Source organism: Dermacentor albipictus, unplaced genomic scaffold (assembly GCF_038994185.2).
Source record: "Dermacentor albipictus isolate Rhodes 1998 colony unplaced genomic scaffold, USDA_Dalb.pri_finalv2 scaffold_199, whole genome shotgun sequence".
Lineage (NCBI taxonomy): Eukaryota > Metazoa > Arthropoda > Arachnida > Ixodida > Ixodidae > Dermacentor > Dermacentor albipictus.
In genome coordinates this window covers 22,387-45,382 of record NW_027225753.1, presented here as the reverse complement: position 1 = coordinate 45,382, position 22,996 = coordinate 22,387, and the positions used below count along the sequence as shown (strand labels likewise).

Sequence of the window (22,996 nt, the reverse complement as noted above, 5' to 3'; positions counted from 1 at the left end):
TGCACGCAACATCGGCCGCGTTAATTTCGTTTTGGGGCGCGGCTTCTTCGCATGAATGCGCGAACCGTTTCGCAACGAACGCGCATTTTGTTTCTTTTTTTTATTTTCCTCTCTCTTCTTGTTCGTGCTCGAGCGCGCGCAATACTTACCATATGCATACCAAACGAGGCAACACCTCGCACCGGCAGCCCACCACAGACACACACGCACAAATATTAATAATAAAAAAACAACAACAGAACAGACAGACCGAGAGGGTACGGTTGGAGTACGTGGTCTCGCGTGCTCCCGTGGCCGAAGCAAACATGTAGGTGGTCCTGAGAAGGACCGTTTTGTGTTGCTTGCCTGACCGACCGAGGCTGCGGCGCAGACAGCGGCCGAACTTAGGCGCGCTCGCCACGGATGCGCCGGGCCAGCTGGATGTCCTTCGGCATGATGGTAACGCGCTTGGCGTGGATGGCGCACAGGTTGGTGTCCTCGAAGAGACCGACCAGGTAGGCCTCGCTGGCCTCCTGAAGGGCCATCACAGCCGAACTCTGGAATCGGAGGTCGGTCTTGAAATCCTGAGCGATTTCCCTCACCAAGCGCTGGAACGGCAGCTTGCGGATGAGAAGTTCGGTCGACTTCTGGTAGCGGCGAATTTCACGAAGGGCCACGGTCCCAGGCCTGTAGCGATGCGGTTTCTTAACCCCTCCTGTGGCAGGTGCACTCTTGCGAGCAGCCTTGGTAGCAAGCTGCTTACGCGGAGCCTTCCCACCGGTGCTCTTACGGGCGGTTTGCTTGGTCCTGGCCATGGCGAACGGAGCGAGCGTCCGAAGTCGTCGACTGCCGGAGTGAAAATGACCCCTGCGCCGCGCGCGTCGTGCTTCGCCGCACTACTCTTCTCCTCTCCAAGTCACCCGCCGATTGGCCAGCGCCAGCGCAGCCGTCTCGGGCGGTGCGCACGCCGCCGCCGTTCGCCAGGATGCTGGAGGAGGCACGTTTTCGCGCGGCCGCCCTGTTCGCGGCTAAGGAAAGCACATTCGCAGGCGGTTTAATTGAGTTTAAACACGACAGCATGCCGCGCTGTTCTCTTCCGTTTCAGCCAACACCACAATCTCGCTTATACCGCCGCGCGTCGCGAATTGCCAGTGCCGAGTGTGAGACCACACCACTGATCTCGACAGTGGTTAGCGCTCCACGCCCAACGCCATCGGAGCTGTTATCGCGATCTCCGCGCGACGGAGATGGGTGGCAGGTTTAGGGTACATTACTGCTTGTCCACTGCCTTGATTTGATCATGCTGATGCTCGTTTCACGAACTACAAGTGCGCGCCACGGTGCCTTCTCGAGGGGCAACAACGTCGTGTTTTGGCCGCACTCGGAGGCAAACCGTCTCGCATGTGCAGACATGCCAGTACCGCACTTTGCCGTCCACGCATAGAAGAACGCATGCGCCTCGCAAGATTAACGACAAACTCACGTACGGACTACCAGCACCACTTGAGAGTTGCAGGGAAAACGATGTACTTCCGCTCTAAGAGCGAATTTGGAATACAATATTGACAGGTGTTGAACGCGCGTTAGGAGACATGGGCAACTAATTGGGGCCTCAAAACTATGGACAGGCAAGCGGTACTTCCGTGTGTATGAAGGGTCCTTAAACAATATGTCAAGGTAGCATCAACCAACGCTTCGCAGGCGCGATCCCAAGCGCGGCTTCCCCGTGCCACGCATTCGGCACACAGTTTTCGCACTTGCAAGGGACACCCATGTTTTGACAAACACTCATGAAACGCAACACTTTGCTCTATACAGTGCCTACATTTCGTCAGCTAGCTTTTTCGATTTCATTCACGCACGCAACTTCGCCACAGGATCGACGGCGTTGTTGTCATCTTATAGCGAAGCTCCAGCTCGGCAGCCGCCGGGAGAAATGTATTTCCTCGCCAACTAATGCACCGAATTTGGTGCGCCTAATTGCGTGTAAACGAAGATGTTCAAAGGCCGCGCCTGCAACAGTGCAATTTTCAACTGATGCCGAGCTCTGCCTCTTTCTTAATATTCTTTTTTTTTTATTTTCCCAGTGAGTGTGGAAAACTGTGAAATGGAAGAGAGAAAAAACAGTTCCACTGTGCGCTTGAAGGCTCCGTCACACAGCGATGGAACTGGATTTGGAAATTCTGTTAATTGCACAAGGCGATATGTATAAAGGGAACACAATTTACACGCCTCGATGAGATATACCAGTCATGTGTGAGTATGGCTTTTACAATACCTTCGTAGACGTTACAGGCGTTTTCGGTGGGATAAAAATTTTTAGACAAAACTTCCGTGAGTAGTTGTGTGCAGCTCACACGATCGCGGTACCGCTTTGTATTGTTGAGATATGAAACTTTGTACCTCTTAACCTGCCAGTACTCGAGCATTATGGAAGGAAAAAAAAAAAGAAAAAAGGAACGTCACAGCACCACCAGACATTTCTTTCTCACATGCAACAAGAACCTTGTTTACATGGCTGCAGTAGTTCTCTCATGACAACCCGTTGTTGTCATGAGAGGCGTACACATCACTGTGTACGCCTTGCTTGGTCCTCGGCTATGCCCTTTGCACGCACATGCCAGTGACTTCGCAGTAGTAATCCAAACATAGACAAGCGAAAAGAAATAAACCAATGGTGCCACGCTTCTTCAAAGCAAGGGGCCCGTACATTTTCTCTGACTGTTCCTTCCCCATTTGTTGACTTGTTTGGCCATCACCTCACGTTGCTATTTCCCGGCGGCTTCGTGGGACAAATGTAAAATAATAGGCGCGAGCTTGGCTTTCATTAAGCGCAACACGAATGCGAAATCCGTGCAATGACGACGGCCGGCGTGTGTCAGTTTCTCTTACCTTCGCGTGCCAATACATGTGCCACGAGTGAGGGAGCCGGTTCGAATTCGGAATCTTTCTGTACAGCAGCTTGCACATACACGAAATTCCAGGGATGCAGCGGCAAGAGGTAGTCTTGTGCACTTTGGCGCGTCCATGCCATTACGCAACCGCCTTACAGCGCGTAATACGCCGGACATAAGCTGCCACAAGGACAAATGTTCGTATGTAGGACAGGCGGCTCCCTCTGGCGGCGAAGAGTTCGACAAATACGTGATGCACCGCTCAAATCGCCCATCCCTCTCTCTCTTTTTCCCCAGCTCGCGCGGCGTGTGGCATGCACGGATACGTCGCTCGAAAAAGTTTTGTTTTCTTTAAATACAGCGCATGTCCAGCGCCCGCTTCCTGACCGATCTAAGTATATGGCGCGAACAAGGGTCGCCCAGCATCACCTACACGCACGCATGACGAAAGAGCCAGTCGTATAGAAATAACGAGAGAAAGTGAGTCTGCACTGTGCAAGCATATTTCTGTCTCAGTAAGCACACTTCGCCGCTCTGCTCCTCTATTTTATTTTCCGCTTGTTCTGGTCAACTAAGGAGTGCATTGGCTTGCAAGAAGAGCCACGTAGGCATCGAACCAACTGCTTATCACCTATAGCGCGCTAATAAGAAATCCCACTGTGACCCTGTACACAAGTATCACAAACAACAGCATCAATGAAAACAGCACGCGCCTCGGTGTCCACCGCGCGCACCCTCGTCCGTTTGAATACAACGCAGTGAGCTCGGTTCTAGCGAAAGTTAACTAGCTAATCTCACCTTAGCATTCATTTGCGTCGCTCAAAAGAGTTACACAATTGTGAATCGCACGGTGGTGGCTTGCAACAACCGCAGGCTAGACGAGGGACACGACGGGCGCTCAGCTCGTAGGGCAAGAGGACTGGCTCGTTATTCTTTCTCCGACGCACACACGCAAACCAACGAAGCCATGCGAATTGAGCTAAGACACAGTAGGCTCAATCATTTAACGCTTGCACTGGAAAGAACAAATAAACGCTGCCTGTAGAAAACTCGCTTTCAGCTGTTACACACTGGCCCGTGCCCGGCAATATTTTCCTCGTGCTTTGCTTTGTTGCGTACCCACATGAGCTATCTTTGTCAAATATAAAACTTACCTAACTGAAATGCGCCCGCTGCCGCGCGGCTCGTACTCTTCTCCAAGGGAGTAGAGGAAGCGAGCCACTTCAAAGCGACAAAATGCGCATCGACGAGCTTATGATTACCTCTTGCTTTTAATCATCATTCCACTCTGGTTGCCTCTACCAGGGTCCAACCAAAGGCGACAACTGAGCTGCACGAACGACCGCCACGTCGCAACTCGGACAGACTGACGGCGACTGAAATGGGAGCAACACAGCACACAGTGGCGAGCGCAAATGCAATCGAGCAAAGCTCGCCTTGCGAGGGCGAAAAGCAATGCTACCACGCCTTGCAAATACATGCGGTTGCGCTCGCTCACCTGACCCAAGTTCACCGCGCGTCTCGTGCGGCCGAATGCGAGATAATGGCATGCAAAAGAGGGCTAACGGAGCAGGAGATCGCAAATCCTGCGCGTCACTGCCGAAGCACCAGGTGGGTAGCCCTGAAGAGGGCTGTTGGGTTCTTCAGAGGAGCTGATGCGCTGCTTGCAGACGACGGCGCGCACGCGTGCTGCTTAGCCTCCGAAACCGTAGAGGGTGCGGCCCTGACGCTTGAGGGCATACACCACGTCCATGGCGGTCACGGTCTTGCGCTTGGCGTGCTCAGTGTAGGTGACGGCGTCCCGGATCACGTTCTCGAGGAACACCTTGAGCACACCGCGTGTCTCCTCGTAGATCAGGCCAGAGATACGCTTGACACCACCACGGCGAGCGAGGCGACGGATGGCAGGCTTGGTGATGCCTTGGATGTTGTCACGCAACACCTTACGATGACGCTTCGCGCCACCCTTGCCGAGCCCCTTGCCGCCCTTGCCACGTCCAGACATCTCGGCTGTTGCTGCTGCTTCGAAGCGAGTCAGGAGAGCGAATGCCGAGTCCCTGCGCCGCGACCGAGCGAGGAAGCCGCGCCGCAAAAAAGAGGGCGAGGAGGCGAAACGCGCGCCGATTGGCTCACGGGCAGCGCGGCCTCTCTTCGCGAGTGAGTCGCGGGTGGCTGCACTGAGCCCTTCTTAGGCCACGCACTGAGTTCGAGACAAGTGGCTTCGTAACACAATCGCGGAGCTTACTTTTTTTTTTTTTTTTTCTCATGTTGTTTCTCTTTGGCACCTCTGACTGCTGATGTTCAACCCGCCTCACTTCTTCTTTTGCTCGACGCGCCAAGAGAAAAAAAATAAATAAATAAATGAACGTGTCAACAACGTTATTGTCCTATGCTGCACGCACTCACTGCTCGTGTCGCGCCCCAGGAACAAGTTTATTGTGTTCTCGTAATTATGATTACTCGTTCTGTTCACCGGTAGCTCGGATACGCTTGCAAGTGCACTCTGGTCATTGCCGCAAAGCACACCGTGCGCACAACTTCAAACTCAGCCACGCCAACATCGTTCCCTTGATCACTAGTCGCAAAACAGGGCGCGTTCATGCTCTCTTCGCCTCAGGCGTTTCAAATTTCGCACGCCGGCACCGCTCACTGGTGCCTACACGACCGTCAAATTTCGTCGCGATAGCTTACGTAGCCTCGCAGATAACGTCACCGAAACCAGCGTAAGACGCGCGCGCGAGCCCAATTCAGCATTCTAGGGGACGGAAGAGAGAGAGGGCATTGTTGACGGCGCTCCGACCTCCTCCCTCTCCCGTCGCCCCGTACGAAGGCAGCTATACGCAGGGCGCGCGCGAAACCGCTAGCTATGTAAGTGTGCGGAGAGCTTACATTTGTAATAATTCACTTTTATACTCTGTTTTCTTCACTACCCTTTCTTATCCCTTTCCCCTCACCCGTACAGCGCCGTGAAGGTGCCCTCGCACGAGAGGCAGTAACAGCGCTGTACTTATCTCTTCCTTTTCCCCCTTTTAAAGCCACTCACACATACATTTGTAATAACAGTGTAAAATATCCCTTACGCACTGCTGCTTCGTGAACGTGCTAACCCATTTCCGCTCGCCAGCCACTGCTACAGCGATGCGGCACTGGCATGGCGCGGCTCTGAATTTCAGTCCGGAGCACTGCTGCCTACGTGCGGGCGGCCGCCGAGAGGGCATTCTAGCAGCCATGAAGGCACACCTCAGGACCCGCTTTTAAAAGCGCGTCGAAACAAGAGAAGACATAAAGCGTGAAAAAAACAAAAGAGGGATGAGGGCTGCCTGCTTTTAAAAGTTACGCTACACCAGAATTAAGTAAATGTGCAGCAACGACCGCCTCATCGTCCTAGGTGTGTGAAACACGCGCCGTGGTAATTAGTGCAGGCGAACGTGGCCGCTCGCGCAGAGTCGCCTCACGCGCCCCATCCCATACTTGCTTTGTGCGTGTTGTTGTGCTGAGCCCATGGCTTCCTGTGCGGCTCTGCTACAAAAGTTGTAGCACACGCGCTGTCCGACAGCGCGCGCCGCGTGTTTGTAAACAAGAAGTAGTAGTAAGTGACGTTGAACTGGTAAAAGAAGAGAAGAGTGCAGTACCGCAACAGTCTCTCGCTTAGGAGGTCACCTCAACAGTACTGCACGGGGGAGGGTAAGGCGAATAAAGGAGTGAAGAGAAACAAATACGGGAGAGGACGAGCGTAAGGCCGTGAAGAAAAGAAGCGTGAAACGGCGCCGATGGCCGCGTGGTAAGGTTCGACGACTCAAAGAAATCAATGAGAGCTGGGAAGGCTCTTTTGAGTAAACCCGCAAGACCCCTAGGAAACAGAAAGTCCTCGGGACGGGCTATGGGGAGTCCTGGGCGTCGATTAGGATTTCACGAGCTGAGATATATGCGGCGCAGTCGAGAAGTACGTGTGCGAGAGTTTCATCAACGCCAGCAGTGCAGTTCTGGCAAACGGAACTGAATGGCGAGACATCCGCTGCGCTGTGTTGAAGCAGCCAATGCGGAGTAAAATGGCCCTATCGGCGCGTGAGAGTCCCTTTTTGTGTGTGTGTTGTTGTGCTGAGCGCATGGCGTTCTGTGCGTTTCTGCTACAAATCTTTCAGCGCACGCGCTGTCACAACGAGAACGCAAACAGCGCGCGCCTGGCGTTTGCAAACGAGGAAGCGTCAAACAGAGGGAACGGACGGAATTGTCGAGATTCTCGCTACATCCCAATGCCAATGCAGACACCTTGGGTGGCTCTGAGAAGAGCCGTTGGGTGTTGGCTGCGCGGACGAGCGCTCGGTCGCCTACTTGGAGCTGGTGTACTTGGTGACGGCTTTGGTGCCCTCGGACACGGCGTGTTTGGCCAGCTCACCGGGCAACAGCAGACGCACGGCCGTCTGGATCTCCCGGCTCGTGATGGTCGAGCGCTTGTTGTAGTGAGCCAGACGGGACGACTCCGCGGCGATACGCTCGAAGATGTCGTTCACGAAGCTGTTCATGATAGACATGGCCTTGCTGGAGACTCCAGTGTCCGGGTGCACCTGCTTCAGCACCTTGTAGATATAGATGGAGAAGCTCTCCTTCCTGCGGCGCTTCTTCTTCTTCTTGTCGGTGGCGCGCACGTTCTTCTGCGCCTTGCCGGCCTTCTTCACGGCCTTACCGCTGGGCTGGGGAGGCATCGCGGCAGTGTCAGTAGCCGAACAAACGAGATCGGAATACGCGCGACCGGTCGCGTGCGCCGCGCTTTTATGGCGGGAGGGTGGTGTTGACGGGACCTCGCATTGCCGCGCTCGCCATTGGTCCGCGCGGCTTCTCTCCCTCTCCCTCGTGCTCGCTCGCGCTTTCCTTTGGGACCGGCGGCGGCGAGAGCGGCGAAGGCGCTACGAGCACGGCTCAAATCGCTCACCGATCGCGACTGTGCAAGTCGTTGTTTCGTCCTCAGTCTCAGCAACAGCACCAGCATGTCCGGACGCGGCAAAGGCGGCAAGGCGAAGGGCAAGAGCAAGACGCGTTCCAGCCGCGCGGGTCTCCAGTTCCCCGTGGGCCGTATCCACCGTCTCCTGCGCAAGGGAAACTACGCCGAGCGCGTCGGAGCGGGCGCTCCCGTCTACCTCGCGGCCGTCCTCGAGTACCTGGCTGCCGAAGTGCTCGAGCTCGCTGGCAACGCGGCTCGTGACAACAAGAAGACCAGGATCATCCCCCGCCACCTGCAGCTCGCCATCCGCAACGACGAGGAGCTGAACAAGCTGCTCTCCGGCGTGACGATCGCGCAGGGCGGCGTCTTGCCCAACATCCAAGCTGTGCTTCTCCCAAAGAAGACCGAGAAGAAGGCGTAAGCGAGCTCCCAGCCGCCGGACTACAGTCGCGCTCGTCGCACAACCCAACGGTCCTTGTCAGGACCACCGAAATGCGTGTGACGGCAGGGTTTTGCTTGGCAATCCCGTTCTCTGCGCCCGTTTCCCTCTGTTTGAATTATCGCAACCGTGCCCACTCTTGAACTGACGCTGCTGCTGCTGCTAGCTAGCTGGCATGTCAGTGCACGAATGTAGATAGAAAGCGAGCTTCAGGGTGTCCGGGGGCGCACAGGCACGAGCCTCACTGCAATTCGCGTAGTGGACTGTGATATGGGCCCTTAAAAACAAACAACAAATGGGCCATATCCGCAACCAGCATGCACTTACTTATGAGCCAGGCAGGTATGCATGAGGAACGTGAACAAACGCACGCATGGCATTCCAATACACGAAAGCTTGCACGCAACATCGGCCGCGTTAATTTCGTTTTGGGGCGCGGCTTCTTCGCATGAATGCGCGAACCGTTTCGCAACGAACGCGCATTTTGTTTCTTTTTTTTATTTTCCTCTCTCTTCTTGTTCGTGCTCGAGCGCGCGCAATACTTACCATATGCATACCAAACGAGGCAACACCTCGCACCGGCAGCCCACCACAGACACACACGCACAAATATTAATAATAAAAAAACAACAACAGAACAGACAGACCGAGAGGGTACGGTTGGAGTACGTGGTCTCGCGTGCTCCCGTGGCCGAAGCAAACATGTAGGTGGTCCTGAGAAGGACCGTTTTGTGTTGCTTGCCTGACCGACCGAGGCTGCGGCGCAGACAGCGGCCGAACTTAGGCGCGCTCGCCACGGATGCGCCGGGCCAGCTGGATGTCCTTCGGCATGATGGTAACGCGCTTGGCGTGGATGGCGCACAGGTTGGTGTCCTCGAAGAGACCGACCAGGTAGGCCTCGCTGGCCTCCTGAAGGGCCATCACAGCCGAACTCTGGAATCGGAGGTCGGTCTTGAAATCCTGAGCGATTTCCCTCACCAAGCGCTGGAACGGCAGCTTGCGGATGAGAAGTTCGGTCGACTTCTGGTAGCGGCGAATTTCACGAAGGGCCACGGTCCCAGGCCTGTAGCGATGCGGTTTCTTAACCCCTCCTGTGGCAGGTGCACTCTTGCGAGCAGCCTTGGTAGCAAGCTGCTTACGCGGAGCCTTCCCACCGGTGCTCTTACGGGCGGTTTGCTTGGTCCTGGCCATGGCGAACGGAGCGAGCGTCCGAAGTCGTCGACTGCCGGAGTGAAAATGACCCCTGCGCCGCGCGCGTCGTGCTTCGCCGCACTACTCTTCTCCTCTCCAAGTCACCCGCCGATTGGCCAGCGCCAGCGCAGCCGTCTCGGGCGGTGCGCACGCCGCCGCCGTTCGCCAGGATGCTGGAGGAGGCACGTTTTCGCGCGGCCGCCCTGTTCGCGGCTAAGGAAAGCACATTCGCAGGCGGTTTAATTGAGTTTAAACACGACAGCATGCCGCGCTGTTCTCTTCCGTTTCAGCCAACACCACAATCTCGCTTATACCGCCGCGCGTCGCGAATTGCCAGTGCCGAGTGTGAGACCACACCACTGATCTCGACAGTGGTTAGCGCTCCACGCCCAACGCCATCGGAGCTGTTATCGCGATCTCCGCGCGACGGAGATGGGTGGCAGGTTTAGGGTACATTACTGCTTGTCCACTGCCTTGATTTGATCATGCTGATGCTCGTTTCACGAACTACAAGTGCGCGCCACGGTGCCTTCTCGAGGGGCAACAACGTCGTGTTTTGGCCGCACTCGGAGGCAAACCGTCTCGCATGTGCAGACATGCCAGTACCGCACTTTGCCGTCCACGCATAGAAGAACGCATGCGCCTCGCAAGATTAACGACAAACTCACGTACGGACTACCAGCACCACTTGAGAGTTGCAGGGAAAACGATGTACTTCCGCTCTAAGAGCGAATTTGGAATACAATATTGACAGGTGTTGAACGCGCGTTAGGAGACATGGGCAACTAATTGGGGCCTCAAAACTATGGACAGGCAAGCGGTACTTCCGTGTGTATGAAGGGTCCTTAAACAATATGTCAAGGTAGCATCAACCAACGCTTCGCAGGCGCGATCCCAAGCGCGGCTTCCCCGTGCCACGCATTCGGCACACAGTTTTCGCACTTGCAAGGGACACCCATGTTTTGACAAACACTCATGAAACGCAACACTTTGCTCTATACAGTGCCTACATTTCGTCAGCTAGCTTTTTCGATTTCATTCACGCACGCAACTTCGCCACAGGATCGACGGCGTTGTTGTCATCTTATAGCGAAGCTCCAGCTCGGCAGCCGCCGGGAGAAATGTATTTCCTCGCCAACTAATGCACCGAATTTGGTGCGCCTAATTGCGTGTAAACGAAGATGTTCAAAGGCCGCGCCTGCAACAGTGCAATTTTCAACTGATGCCGAGCTCTGCCTCTTTCTTAATATTCTTTTTTTTTTATTTTCCCAGTGAGTGTGGAAAACTGTGAAATGGAAGAGAGAAAAAACAGTTCCACTGTGCGCTTGAAGGCTCCGTCACACAGCGATGGAACTGGATTTGGAAATTCTGTTAATTGCACAAGGCGATATGTATAAAGGGAACACAATTTACACGCCTCGATGAGATATACCAGTCATGTGTGAGTATGGCTTTTACAATACCTTCGTAGACGTTACAGGCGTTTTCGGTGGGATAAAAATTTTTAGACAAAACTTCCGTGAGTAGTTGTGTGCAGCTCACACGATCGCGGTACCGCTTTGTATTGTTGAGATATGAAACTTTGTACCTCTTAACCTGCCAGTACTCGAGCATTATGGAAGGAAAAAAAAAAAGAAAAAAGGAACGTCACAGCACCACCAGACATTTCTTTCTCACATGCAACAAGAACCTTGTTTACATGGCTGCAGTAGTTCTCTCATGACAACCCGTTGTTGTCATGAGAGGCGTACACATCACTGTGTACGCCTTGCTTGGTCCTCGGCTATGCCCTTTGCACGCACATGCCAGTGACTTCGCAGTAGTAATCCAAACATAGACAAGCGAAAAGAAATAAACCAATGGTGCCACGCTTCTTCAAAGCAAGGGGCCCGTACATTTTCTCTGACTGTTCCTTCCCCATTTGTTGACTTGTTTGGCCATCACCTCACGTTGCTATTTCCCGGCGGCTTCGTGGGACAAATGTAAAATAATAGGCGCGAGCTTGGCTTTCATTAAGCGCAACACGAATGCGAAATCCGTGCAATGACGACGGCCGGCGTGTGTCAGTTTCTCTTACCTTCGCGTGCCAATACATGTGCCACGAGTGAGGGAGCCGGTTCGAATTCGGAATCTTTCTGTACAGCAGCTTGCACATACACGAAATTCCAGGGATGCAGCGGCAAGAGGTAGTCTTGTGCACTTTGGCGCGTCCATGCCATTACGCAACCGCCTTACAGCGCGTAATACGCCGGACATAAGCTGCCACAAGGACAAATGTTCGTATGTAGGACAGGCGGCTCCCTCTGGCGGCGAAGAGTTCGACAAATACGTGATGCACCGCTCAAATCGCCCATCCCTCTCTCTCTTTTTCCCCAGCTCGCGCGGCGTGTGGCATGCACGGATACGTCGCTCGAAAAAGTTTTGTTTTCTTTAAATACAGCGCATGTCCAGCGCCCGCTTCCTGACCGATCTAAGTATATGGCGCGAACAAGGGTCGCCCAGCATCACCTACACGCACGCATGACGAAAGAGCCAGTCGTATAGAAATAACGAGAGAAAGTGAGTCTGCACTGTGCAAGCATATTTCTGTCTCAGTAAGCACACTTCGCCGCTCTGCTCCTCTATTTTATTTTCCGCTTGTTCTGGTCAACTAAGGAGTGCATTGGCTTGCAAGAAGAGCCACGTAGGCATCGAACCAACTGCTTATCACCTATAGCGCGCTAATAAGAAATCCCACTGTGACCCTGTACACAAGTATCACAAACAACAGCATCAATGAAAACAGCACGCGCCTCGGTGTCCACCGCGCGCACCCTCGTCCGTTTGAATACAACGCAGTGAGCTCGGTTCTAGCGAAAGTTAACTAGCTAATCTCACCTTAGCATTCATTTGCGTCGCTCAAAAGAGTTACACAATTGTGAATCGCACGGTGGTGGCTTGCAACAACCGCAGGCTAGACGAGGGACACGACGGGCGCTCAGCTCGTAGGGCAAGAGGACTGGCTCGTTATTCTTTCTCCGACGCACACACGCAAACCAACGAAGCCATGCGAATTGAGCTAAGACACAGTAGGCTCAATCATTTAACGCTTGCACTGGAAAGAACAAATAAACGCTGCCTGTAGAAAACTCGCTTTCAGCTGTTACACACTGGCCCGTGCCCGGCAATATTTTCCTCGTGCTTTGCTTTGTTGCGTACCCACATGAGCTATCTTTGTCAAATATAAAACTTACCTAACTGAAATGCGCCCGCTGCCGCGCGGCTCGTACTCTTCTCCAAGGGAGTAGAGGAAGCGAGCCACTTCAAAGCGACAAAATGCGCATCGACGAGCTTATGATTACCTCTTGCTTTTAATCATCATTCCACTCTGGTTGCCTCTACCAGGGTCCAACCAAAGGCGACAACTGAGCTGCACGAACGACCGCCACGTCGCAACTCGGACAGACTGACGGCGACTGAAATGGGAGCAACACAGCACACAGTGGCGAGCGCAAATGCAATCGAGCAAAGCTCGCCTTGCGAGGGCGAAAAGCAATGCTACCACGCCTTGCAAATACATGCGGTTGCGCTCGCTCACCTGACCCAAGTTCACCGCGCGTCTCGTGCGGCCGAATGCGAGATAATGGCATGCAAAAGAGGGCTAACGGAGCAGGAGATCGCAAATCCTGCGCGTCACTGCCGAAGCACCAGGTGGGTAGCCCTGAAGAGGGCTGTTGGGTTCTTCAGAGGAGCTGATGCGCTGCTTGCAGACGACGGCGCGCACGCGTGCTGCTTAGCCTCCGAAACCGTAGAGGGTGCGGCCCTGACGCTTGAGGGCATACACCACGTCCATGGCGGTCACGGTCTTGCGCTTGGCGTGCTCAGTGTAGGTGACGGCGTCCCGGATCACGTTCTCGAGGAACACCTTGAGCACACCGCGTGTCTCCTCGTAGATCAGGCCAGAGATACGCTTGACACCACCACGGCGAGCGAGGCGACGGATGGCAGGCTTGGTGATGCCTTGGATGTTGTCACGCAACACCTTACGATGACGCTTCGCGCCACCCTTGCCGAGCCCCTTGCCGCCCTTGCCACGTCCAGACATCTCGGCTGTTGCTGCTGCTTCGAAGCGAGTCAGGAGAGCGAATGCCGAGTCCCTGCGCCGCGACCGAGCGAGGAAGCCGCGCCGCAAAAAAGAGGGCGAGGAGAGAGAGGTTCTTGTTTGGGAAGGAAATAATTGGGTTAAAGTGCAGTGCAGTAACTGTCTCTCAGATGAGGACACCTCAACTGCACTGCACTGGGGGGATGGGGTAGAAAAGAGTGGTTAAAGGGAGAGGGAAGCAGCAGCAGCGGTCGAAACACCGTAAGCGCGGGGAGGGGGCTCAGAGGCGATCGGCCAGGGCGATGTCCTCGGCGAACACCAGAATCGCTCGGAAGAGGCGCTTCTGGCTCGAGATGCAGCCAGAGGGGTGCAGCAGATTGTCCACCGTGGCACAGGGAAGTTTGTGCGTACGGTAGACTTTTGCGAGGGCCGCGCGCGCGTTCGAAAAAGTCGGACACTCACACAGTAAATGTTCCAACGTTTCGGTCGCGCCGCAGTCCCGGCAGAGAGGGGAGGGGGCTCCTTGGAGGCGATGCCTCCTCTCGGCGGGCCAGACGGAACCGGTCCGCAGGGCGAGGAGGAAGGCGCGCTCGCGTCTAGTGAAGCCGGCCTCCGGGAGATGGCGTGGCGGGCGTCCCCGCGCAACCCGGTCGTCGGGGTGGCGTAGGGCGAGCTCTCGGCGGATGCTGTGGCGCGCGGCGTCGAACGAGCTGACCCGCCGTGTGATCGGCGTGTTGACAACGTGTGCGCGTCGCGCAAGCTCGTCGACGGCCTCATTCCCGGCGACGCCAACGTGTGATGGCACCCACTGCAGCCGCAGATCCAGTCCCCGCTGCTGCAAGGCATGGAATCTGCAGGCAACACGCTGGGCGAGCAGTGGGGCGCGCTCCTCGAGGAGAAGCTGCTGCAGTGCGGGCCTCGAGTCTGTTAGGATCGCCGCGCGAGCGATGTGCGGCGATTGCTCGAGCGCGTCCGCAGCCAGGTGTAATCCCACGAGCTCAGCGGTGGTGGAGGTGGCTCGGCAGGGCAGGCGGCACTGGGACTCGATGGCGAGGCTCGGGGCGAAGCAAGCAGCAGCCGCAGAGCCGTCCTCGAGTACCGAGCCATCCGTGTACAGGTGCGCTCTCCCTGCCAGGTCGTCCTCTATCCTCGCTGCAGCCTCCTGCACGATGGCGCAGAGAGGCGTGCGTTGCTTGGAGCGGACGCCTGGCAGTTCGAGACACACGTCCAGGGGCACGGCGAGACTCGGTGGCGGCCAGTCTGGTGGTGGAGCCGGCGGATCAGCCACAATGTTCGTGAACAGCTGGAGCATCTTGCCCACTCGTGACGCAGGGAGATCCCGTATGAGCGACAGGATGGGGCTCGTGCCGGGGGCTCTAGAGAGGCGCTCGATGTGGCCGAGCGCGCGGAGATCGGCCGTCAGTGAGGGGGGCCAGGCGCCAGTTTCGGCGAGCGTTTCTGCCACTCTCGACACGCGGGGAAGGCCGTGGCACACACGAAGCACCCTGCGATGGTCGCGGTCAACGGCGCGCCACAGGGAGTCGCGCACATCACAGAGCGGCAGAGCGTAGAACACCCGCGATAGCGCCATCGCTCCATAAACACGGACGGCGAAGGAAGGGGCGCAGCCTTGCCCGCGCGCGAGGAGGCGGCGAACCGCACGTTCCACACGGAGAGAGGCGGCGCGTAGGCGTTTCACTTCCGCGACCCAGGTGAGGCGATGGTCGATGGTTAGACCGAGGTAGGACACCGTCGGTTCCCAGCTTAGTGGCACACCATCGATGAGCACACGGCCGGTGTGGCGGCGTGCGGCAGCGCGAGGGTGCACCATTATCGCCTCACTCTTGGTCGCTGATAGCTCTAGGCCGATGGCACGGAGGAAGCCAGCGACCGAATCCAAAGCTTCCTGTAGTCCGCGTCGCATCTCGGTGATGGCGGACGTCGGCCCCCGGACGTAGAGTGCGACGTCGTCCGCGTACACAACAGCACGCACAGGGAATCGGCCAGCTTTCGGTATGCACTCGATGATGGGAGCGAGGGTGAGGTTAAACAGAAATGGGCTCAACACACTACCCTGAGGCACACCGGTGGTCACTGGCCGAGGCGAGCTGGTGGCCCTGCCGACGCGGACGGCGAACTTCCTGTCGGCCAGGAAAGCCTGGACGTAGGCAAGCAGGTTGCCCGCAACACCGAGCGCACGCACAGCACAGATGACAGATTCGTGCGGGAGAGTGTCGAAAGCAGGGCGAGAGAGAGAGGTTCTTGTTTGGGAAGGAAATAATTGGGTTAATGTGCAGTGCAGTAACTGTCTCTCGGATGAGGACACCTCAACCGCACTGCACAAGAGGGATAGGGAATGGAAAGAAGGGTGAGATAGACGCGGCGGCGACTGCCCCGACAGCGCGTGGGCAGGTTCTTTGCATTCGCTTGTAAGGCGCGGTGACGCTCCTAGTCGCGGTGAAGCAGCAAGGCTTCCTGTGCCGCAATAGCCGCGTCGCACATCTGTCGGATGTTGCTGTCGATGGCTGGGCACTGGTCTAGTACGGCACGGAGTGCAGCCGCGAGGGCGGCTATGAGTGCGTCCCTGGGGTCGTTGCTTGGTGCGGTTTGAGGGCCGCGTGACGACTCGGGAGCGGCCGTCTGGGTGTTGCGGCCACGCAGGGCGTCACTGTAGGATCGGCCCTGCGGGGCGCGAGCATCCTTCGATGGTGTGGCTAGATGCGGCTCGTGTGATGTGGCGCCGGCCAGCTGAAGCGCCTTCTTCCTCGAGAGGGGCCGCTCGGACGAAGACAACAGCACGGCCGCCTTCCTTTCGCGTTGCCACTCCGGACAGCTCGGCTCTGTCGAGGGATGTCGACCACCGCAATTCACGCAGCGTGCCTTCTCCGCGGGGCAGCCTCCTGTAGGATGCGACTCACCGCAGCGGAGGCAGCGGGCGTCGCGGAAACAGGTGGCGCCGGCGTGTCCGAAAACGCCGCAGCGGTCGCACTGTAACGGTCGAGGAAGTCGGGCACGAACGGCACGCAGCTGCTTGAAAAGCCGCACGCTTGGAGGCACCACACTCCCGACGAAAGTGACGGTGACGCACGCGCCACTCCGCGAGCATGCCAGCACCGCGACGGGCGCTTCCAGGTTCTCGCGAACTGTGCGGGCGTCGAAGGAAGGGTCGACCCCATGGATGACACCCACACAGGAGTTGTTGTGGAGAGCCTTGGGGCGCACCGTCACGCCGCCGAGGTCGCACACGTCGAGGAGGGGCGCCAAGTCGGCGCCGCGCATCACGTCTGCAGCCACCACATTCCGGCGGAAGTTGACGCGAACGCGTCTCACGCCTGGCACACAGGAGAGCTGGGCAGCGATACCGTCCCGTGTGAGTGCGAGGAAACTCGCCTTGCGCCCGGTGGGACGGTAGAGTACCGTGACGTCGGTATCGCGGGCGACGCCATCGTCAACGGGTGGGGCGAGCGGCTCAAAGTCGACGAGCCGTCGGCGACGGCGTCTCCTTCGTGCGGCTTGTTTTTGCTGCGCCGCTGCCGGCTGGCAGGCTTGGGCATCCTCGGCGGCCGCAGGCAGCAGCGGAGGATTTTCCTGATTGAGCTCCCTTGATCCCCCGGCAGCTGGAGCAGGGGTGGGCGCACTCGGCCGGCTCTCGTTGGGCGAGGGGCCGTCAGCTGGTCTGTCGTCGTCGACGGGAGCAGCCACCGCCGCCGCGCGCGAGCCCTCCCCCGCCGCAGGAGCGGTGGGCTCGATGTTGGAGAGTGGGGGCGACGCGCAGGCCGCCGGCGACGACAGTGATGGGGTATCCGGCCGGACAGGACTTGCCTCGGGCGAGGCCGTCGCGTCCATACAGGAGGACGAAGTGTCGGCACCAATCATACTTGCGGTTGGCAAGAAGAAGCTGCCGGCACTCTCGTCGGTGTCGCCCATCGACGCGCAGCTAGCACCGTCGTCGGTGGAGGCAGCCGAAGTGGGGGCCTCTGTGGTGGTATCCGTTGAGGCGGACGGTGCGGCGTCGTGGCCGCTGGGACTCGTCTTCTTCTGCACATCAAACGGAAAAGCGCGGAAGGGAGCGTCCGTGGATGATGGGGCGCGCGCGGTCGGCGTCCCACTCTCGCGCGAAGGCGGGCATGACGGCGAGGAGTCCGTCGAATCAGCCGACAGCGCACGCAGCGCGCGAGCCTTCAGCCCGCGCTTCCAACGTAACGCGGGAGGCGATGCGCCGGTGCGTGGTTGTTGTCCACGCGGCTGGTGCTGCCGGGCCCGTCGGTGCTCCGAGTCGGTGAGGCCAGGAGTTGCCTTCTTCGGCCTCTGCCGATGCTGCTGCTTCGGAGCGTCACCCATGAGGTGGGGCCTCCGTGTAGCAGCGCGGCTCAGGTAATCGAGCCGGCTGCCGTGCGAGCCCTGAAAAGGGCTGCGCTCGTAAGCGCGGTCGAAGGAGGAGACGCACGCGCGCAAGTAGTGGCGGGCGAGCCGTAGTCGTCGGAGCGAGGGGCGATGCGACCGCTCGCTTCGAAGGTCCGGGAGCGTCTCTCAGGGCGAGGAGGCGAAACGCGCGCCGATTGGCTCACGGGCAGCGCGGCCTCTCTTCGCGAGTGAGTCGCGGGTGGCTGCACTGAGCCCTTCTTAGGCCACGCACTGAGTTCGAGACAAGTGGCTTCGTAACACAATCGCGGAGCTTACTTTTTTTTTTTTTTTTTCTCATGTTGTTTCTCTTTGGCACCTCTGACTGCTGATGTTCAACCCGCCTCACTTCTTCTTTTGCTCGACGCGCCAAGAGAAAAAAAATAAATAAATAAATGAACGTGTCAACAACGTTATTGTCCTATGCTGCACGCACTCACTGCTCGTGTCGCGCCCCAGGAACAAGTTTATTGTGTTCTCGTAATTATGATTACTCGTTCTGTTCACCGGTAGCTCGGATACGCTTGCAAGTGCACTCTGGTCATTGCCGCAAAGCACACCGTGCGCACAACTTCAAACTCAGCCACGCCAACATCGTTCCCTTGATCACTAGTCGCAAAACAGGGCGCGTTCATGCTCTCTTCGCCTCAGGCGTTTCAAATTTCGCACGCCGGCACCGCTCACTGGTGCCTACACGACCGTCAAATTTCGTCGCGATAGCTTACGTAGCCTCGCAGATAACGTCACCGAAACCAGCGTAAGACGCGCGCGCGAGCCCAATTCAGCATTCTAGGGGACGGAAGAGAGAGAGGGCATTGTTGACGGCGCTCCGACCTCCTCCCTCTCCCGTCGCCCCGTACGAAGGCAGCTATACGCAGGGCGCGCGCGAAACCGCTAGCTATGTAAGTGTGCGGAGAGCTTACATTTGTAATAATTCACTTTTATACTCTGTTTTCTTCACTACCCTTTCTTATCCCTTTCCCCTCACCCGTACAGCGCCGTGAAGGTGCCCTCGCACGAGAGGCAGTAACAGCGCTGTACTTATCTCTTCCTTTTCCCCCTTTTAAAGCCACTCACACATACATTTGTAATAACAGTGTAAAATATCCCTTACGCACTGCTGCTTCGTGAACGTGCTAACCCATTTCCGCTCGCCAGCCACTGCTACAGCGATGCGGCACTGGCATGGCGCGGCTCTGAATTTCAGTCCGGAGCACTGCTGCCTACGTGCGGGCGGCCGCCGAGAGGGCATTCTAGCAGCCATGAAGGCACACCTCAGGACCCGCTTTTAAAAGCGCGTCGAAACAAGAGAAGACATAAAGCGTGAAAAAAACAAAAGAGGGATGAGGGCTGCCTGCTTTTAAAAGTTACGCTACACCAGAATTAAGTAAATGTGCAGCAACGACCGCCTCATCGTCCTAGGTGTGTGAAACACGCGCCGTGGTAATTAGTGCAGGCGAACGTGGCCGCTCGCGCAGAGTCGCCTCACGCGCCCCATCCCATACTTGCTTTGTGCGTGTTGTTGTGCTGAGCCCATGGCTTCCTGTGCGGCTCTGCTACAAAAGTTGTAGCACACGCGCTGTCCGACAGCGCGCGCCGCGTGTTTGTAAACAAGAAGTAGTAGTAAGTGACGTTGAACTGGTAAAAGAAGAGAAGAGTGCAGTACCGCAACAGTCTCTCGCTTAGGAGGTCACCTCAACAGTACTGCACGGGGGAGGGTAAGGCGAATAAAGGAGTGAAGAGAAACAAATACGGGAGAGGACGAGCGTAAGGCCGTGAAGAAAAGAAGCGTGAAACGGCGCCGATGGCCGCGTGGTAAGGTTCGACGACTCAAAGAAATCAATGAGAGCTGGGAAGGCTCTTTTGAGTAAACCCGCAAGACCCCTAGGAAACAGAAAGTCCTCGGGACGGGCTATGGGGAGTCCTGGGCGTCGATTAGGATTTCACGAGCTGAGATATATGCGGCGCAGTCGAGAAGTACGTGTGCGAGAGTTTCATCAACGCCAGCAGTGCAGTTCTGGCAAACGGAACTGAATGGCGAGACATCCGCTGCGCTGTGTTGAAGCAGCCAATGCGGAGTAAAATGGCCCTATCGGCGCGTGAGAGTCCCTTTTTGTGTGTGTGTTGTTGTGCTGAGCGCATGGCGTTCTGTGCGTTTCTGCTACAAATCTTTCAGCGCACGCGCTGTCACAACGAGAACGCAAACAGCGCGCGCCTGGCGTTTGCAAACGAGGAAGCGTCAAACAGAGGGAACGGACGGAATTGTCGAGATTCTCGCTACATCCCAATGCCAATGCAGACACCTTGGGTGGCTCTGAGAAGAGCCGTTGGGTGTTGGCTGCGCGGACGAGCGCTCGGTCGCCTACTTGGAGCTGGTGTACTTGGTGACGGCTTTGGTGCCCTCGGACACGGCGTGTTTGGCCAGCTCACCGGGCAACAGCAGACGCACGGCCGTCTGGATCTCCCGGCTCGTGATGGTCGAGCGCTTGTTGTAGTGAGCCAGACGGGACGACTCCGCGGCGATACGCTCGAAGATGTCGTTCACGAAGCTGTTCATGATAGACATGGCCTTGCTGGAGACTCCAGTGTCCGGGTGCACCTGCTTCAGCACCTTGTAGATATAGATGGAGAAGCTCTCCTTCCTGCGGCGCTTCTTCTTCTTCTTGTCGGTGGCGCGCACGTTCTTCTGCGCCTTGCCGGCCTTCTTCACGGCCTTACCGCTGGGCTGGGGAGGCATCGCGGCAGTGTCAGTAGCCGAACAAACGAGATCGGAATACGCGCGACCGGTCGCGTGCGCCGCGCTTTTATGGCGGGAGGGTGGTGTTGACGGGACCTCGCATTGCCGCGCTCGCCATTGGTCCGCGCGGCTTCTCTCCCTCTCCCTCGTGCTCGCTCGCGCTTTCCTTTGGGACCGGCGGCGGCGAGAGCGGCGAAGGCGCTACGAGCACGGCTCAAATCGCTCACCGATCGCGACTGTGCAAGTCGTTGTTTCGTCCTCAGTCTCAGCAACAGCACCAGCATGTCCGGACGCGGCAAAGGCGGCAAGGCGAAGGGCAAGAGCAAGACGCGTTCCAGCCGCGCGGGTCTCCAGTTCCCCGTGGGCCGTATCCACCGTCTCCTGCGCAAGGGAAACTACGCCGAGCGCGTCGGAGCGGGCGCTCCCGTCTACCTCGCGGCCGTCCTCGAGTACCTGGCTGCCGAAGTGCTCGAGCTCGCTGGCAACGCGGCTCGTGACAACAAGAAGACCAGGATCATCCCCCGCCACCTGCAGCTCGCCATCCGCAACGACGAGGAGCTGAACAAGCTGCTCTCCGGCGTGACGATCGCGCAGGGCGGCGTCTTGCCCAACATCCAAGCTGTGCTTCTCCCAAAGAAGACCGAGAAGAAGGCGTAAGCGAGCTCCCAGCCGCCGGACTACAGTCGCGCTCGTCGCACAACCCAACGGTCCTTGTCAGGACCACCGAAATGCGTGTGACGGCAGGGTTTTGCTTGGCAATCCCGTTCTCTGCGCCCGTTTCCCTCTGTTTGAATTATCGCAACCGTGCCCACTCTTGAACTGACGCTGCTGCTGCTGCTAGCTAGCTGGCATGTCAGTGCACGAATGTAGATAGAAAGCGAGCTTCAGGGTGTCCGGGGGCGCACAGGCACGAGCCTCACTGCAATTCGCGTAGTGGACTGTGATATGGGCCCTTAAAAACAAACAACAAATGGGCCATATCCGCAACCAGCATGCACTTACTTATGAGCCAGGCAGGTATGCATGAGGAACGTGAACAAACGCACGCATGGCATTCCAATACACGAAAGCTTGCACGCAACATCGGCCGCGTTAATTTCGTTTTGGGGCGCGGCTTCTTCGCATGAATGCGCGAACCGTTTCGCAACGAACGCGCATTTTGTTTCTTTTTTTTATTTTCCTCTCTCTTCTTGTTCGTGCTCGAGCGCGCGCAATACTTACCATATGCATACCAAACGAGGCAACACCTCGCACCGGCAGCCCACCACAGACACACACGCACAAATATTAATAATAAAAAAACAACAACAGAACAGACAGACCGAGAGGGTACGGTTGGAGTACGTGGTCTCGCGTGCTCCCGTGGCCGAAGCAAACATGTAGGTGGTCCTGAGAAGGACCGTTTTGTGTTGCTTGCCTGACCGACCGAGGCTGCGGCGCAGACAGCGGCCGAACTTAGGCGCGCTCGCCACGGATGCGCCGGGCCAGCTGGATGTCCTTCGGCATGATGGTAACGCGCTTGGCGTGGATGGCGCACAGGTTGGTGTCCTCGAAGAGACCGACCAGGTAGGCCTCGCTGGCCTCCTGAAGGGCCATCACAGCCGAACTCTGGAATCGGAGGTCGGTCTTGAAATCCTGAGCGATTTCCCTCACCAAGCGCTGGAACGGCAGCTTGCGGATGAGAAGTTCGGTCGACTTCTGGTAGCGGCGAATTTCACGAAGGGCCACGGTCCCAGGCCTGTAGCGATGCGGTTTCTTAACCCCTCCTGTGGCAGGTGCACTCTTGCGAGCAGCCTTGGTAGCAAGCTGCTTACGCGGAGCCTTCCCACCGGTGCTCTTACGGGCGGTTTGCTTGGTCCTGGCCATGGCGAACGGAGCGAGCGTCCGAAGTCGTCGACTGCCGGAGTGAAAATGACCCCTGCGCCGCGCGCGTCGTGCTTCGCCGCACTACTCTTCTCCTCTCCAAGTCACCCGCCGATTGGCCAGCGCCAGCGCAGCCGTCTCGGGCGGTGCGCACGCCGCCGCCGTTCGCCAGGATGCTGGAGGAGGCACGTTTTCGCGCGGCCGCCCTGTTCGCGGCTAAGGAAAGCACATTCGCAGGCGGTTTAATTGAGTTTAAACACGACAGCATGCCGCGCTGTTCTCTTCCGTTTCAGCCAACACCACAATCTCGCTTATACCGCCGCGCGTCGCGAATTGCCAGTGCCGAGTGTGAGACCACACCACTGATCTCGACAGTGGTTAGCGCTCCACGCCCAACGCCATCGGAGCTGTTATCGCGATCTCCGCGCGACGGAGATGGGTGGCAGGTTTAGGGTACATTACTGCTTGTCCA

General features: G+C 57.2%; 1 protein-coding gene across 1 annotated transcript; it reads right to left on the bottom strand.

Annotated features, from left to right (window-relative positions):
• Nucleotides 1–13,803: 13,803 nt before the first annotated feature.
• Nucleotides 13,804–15,114, bottom strand: LOC135896363 (uncharacterized). Its single transcript, XM_065424744.2, has one exon. The coding sequence runs from the start codon at nt 15,112–15,114 to the stop codon at nt 13,804–13,806; it is 1,311 nt and encodes a 436-aa protein (XP_065280816.2).
• Nucleotides 15,115–22,996: the final 7,882 nt, after the last annotated feature.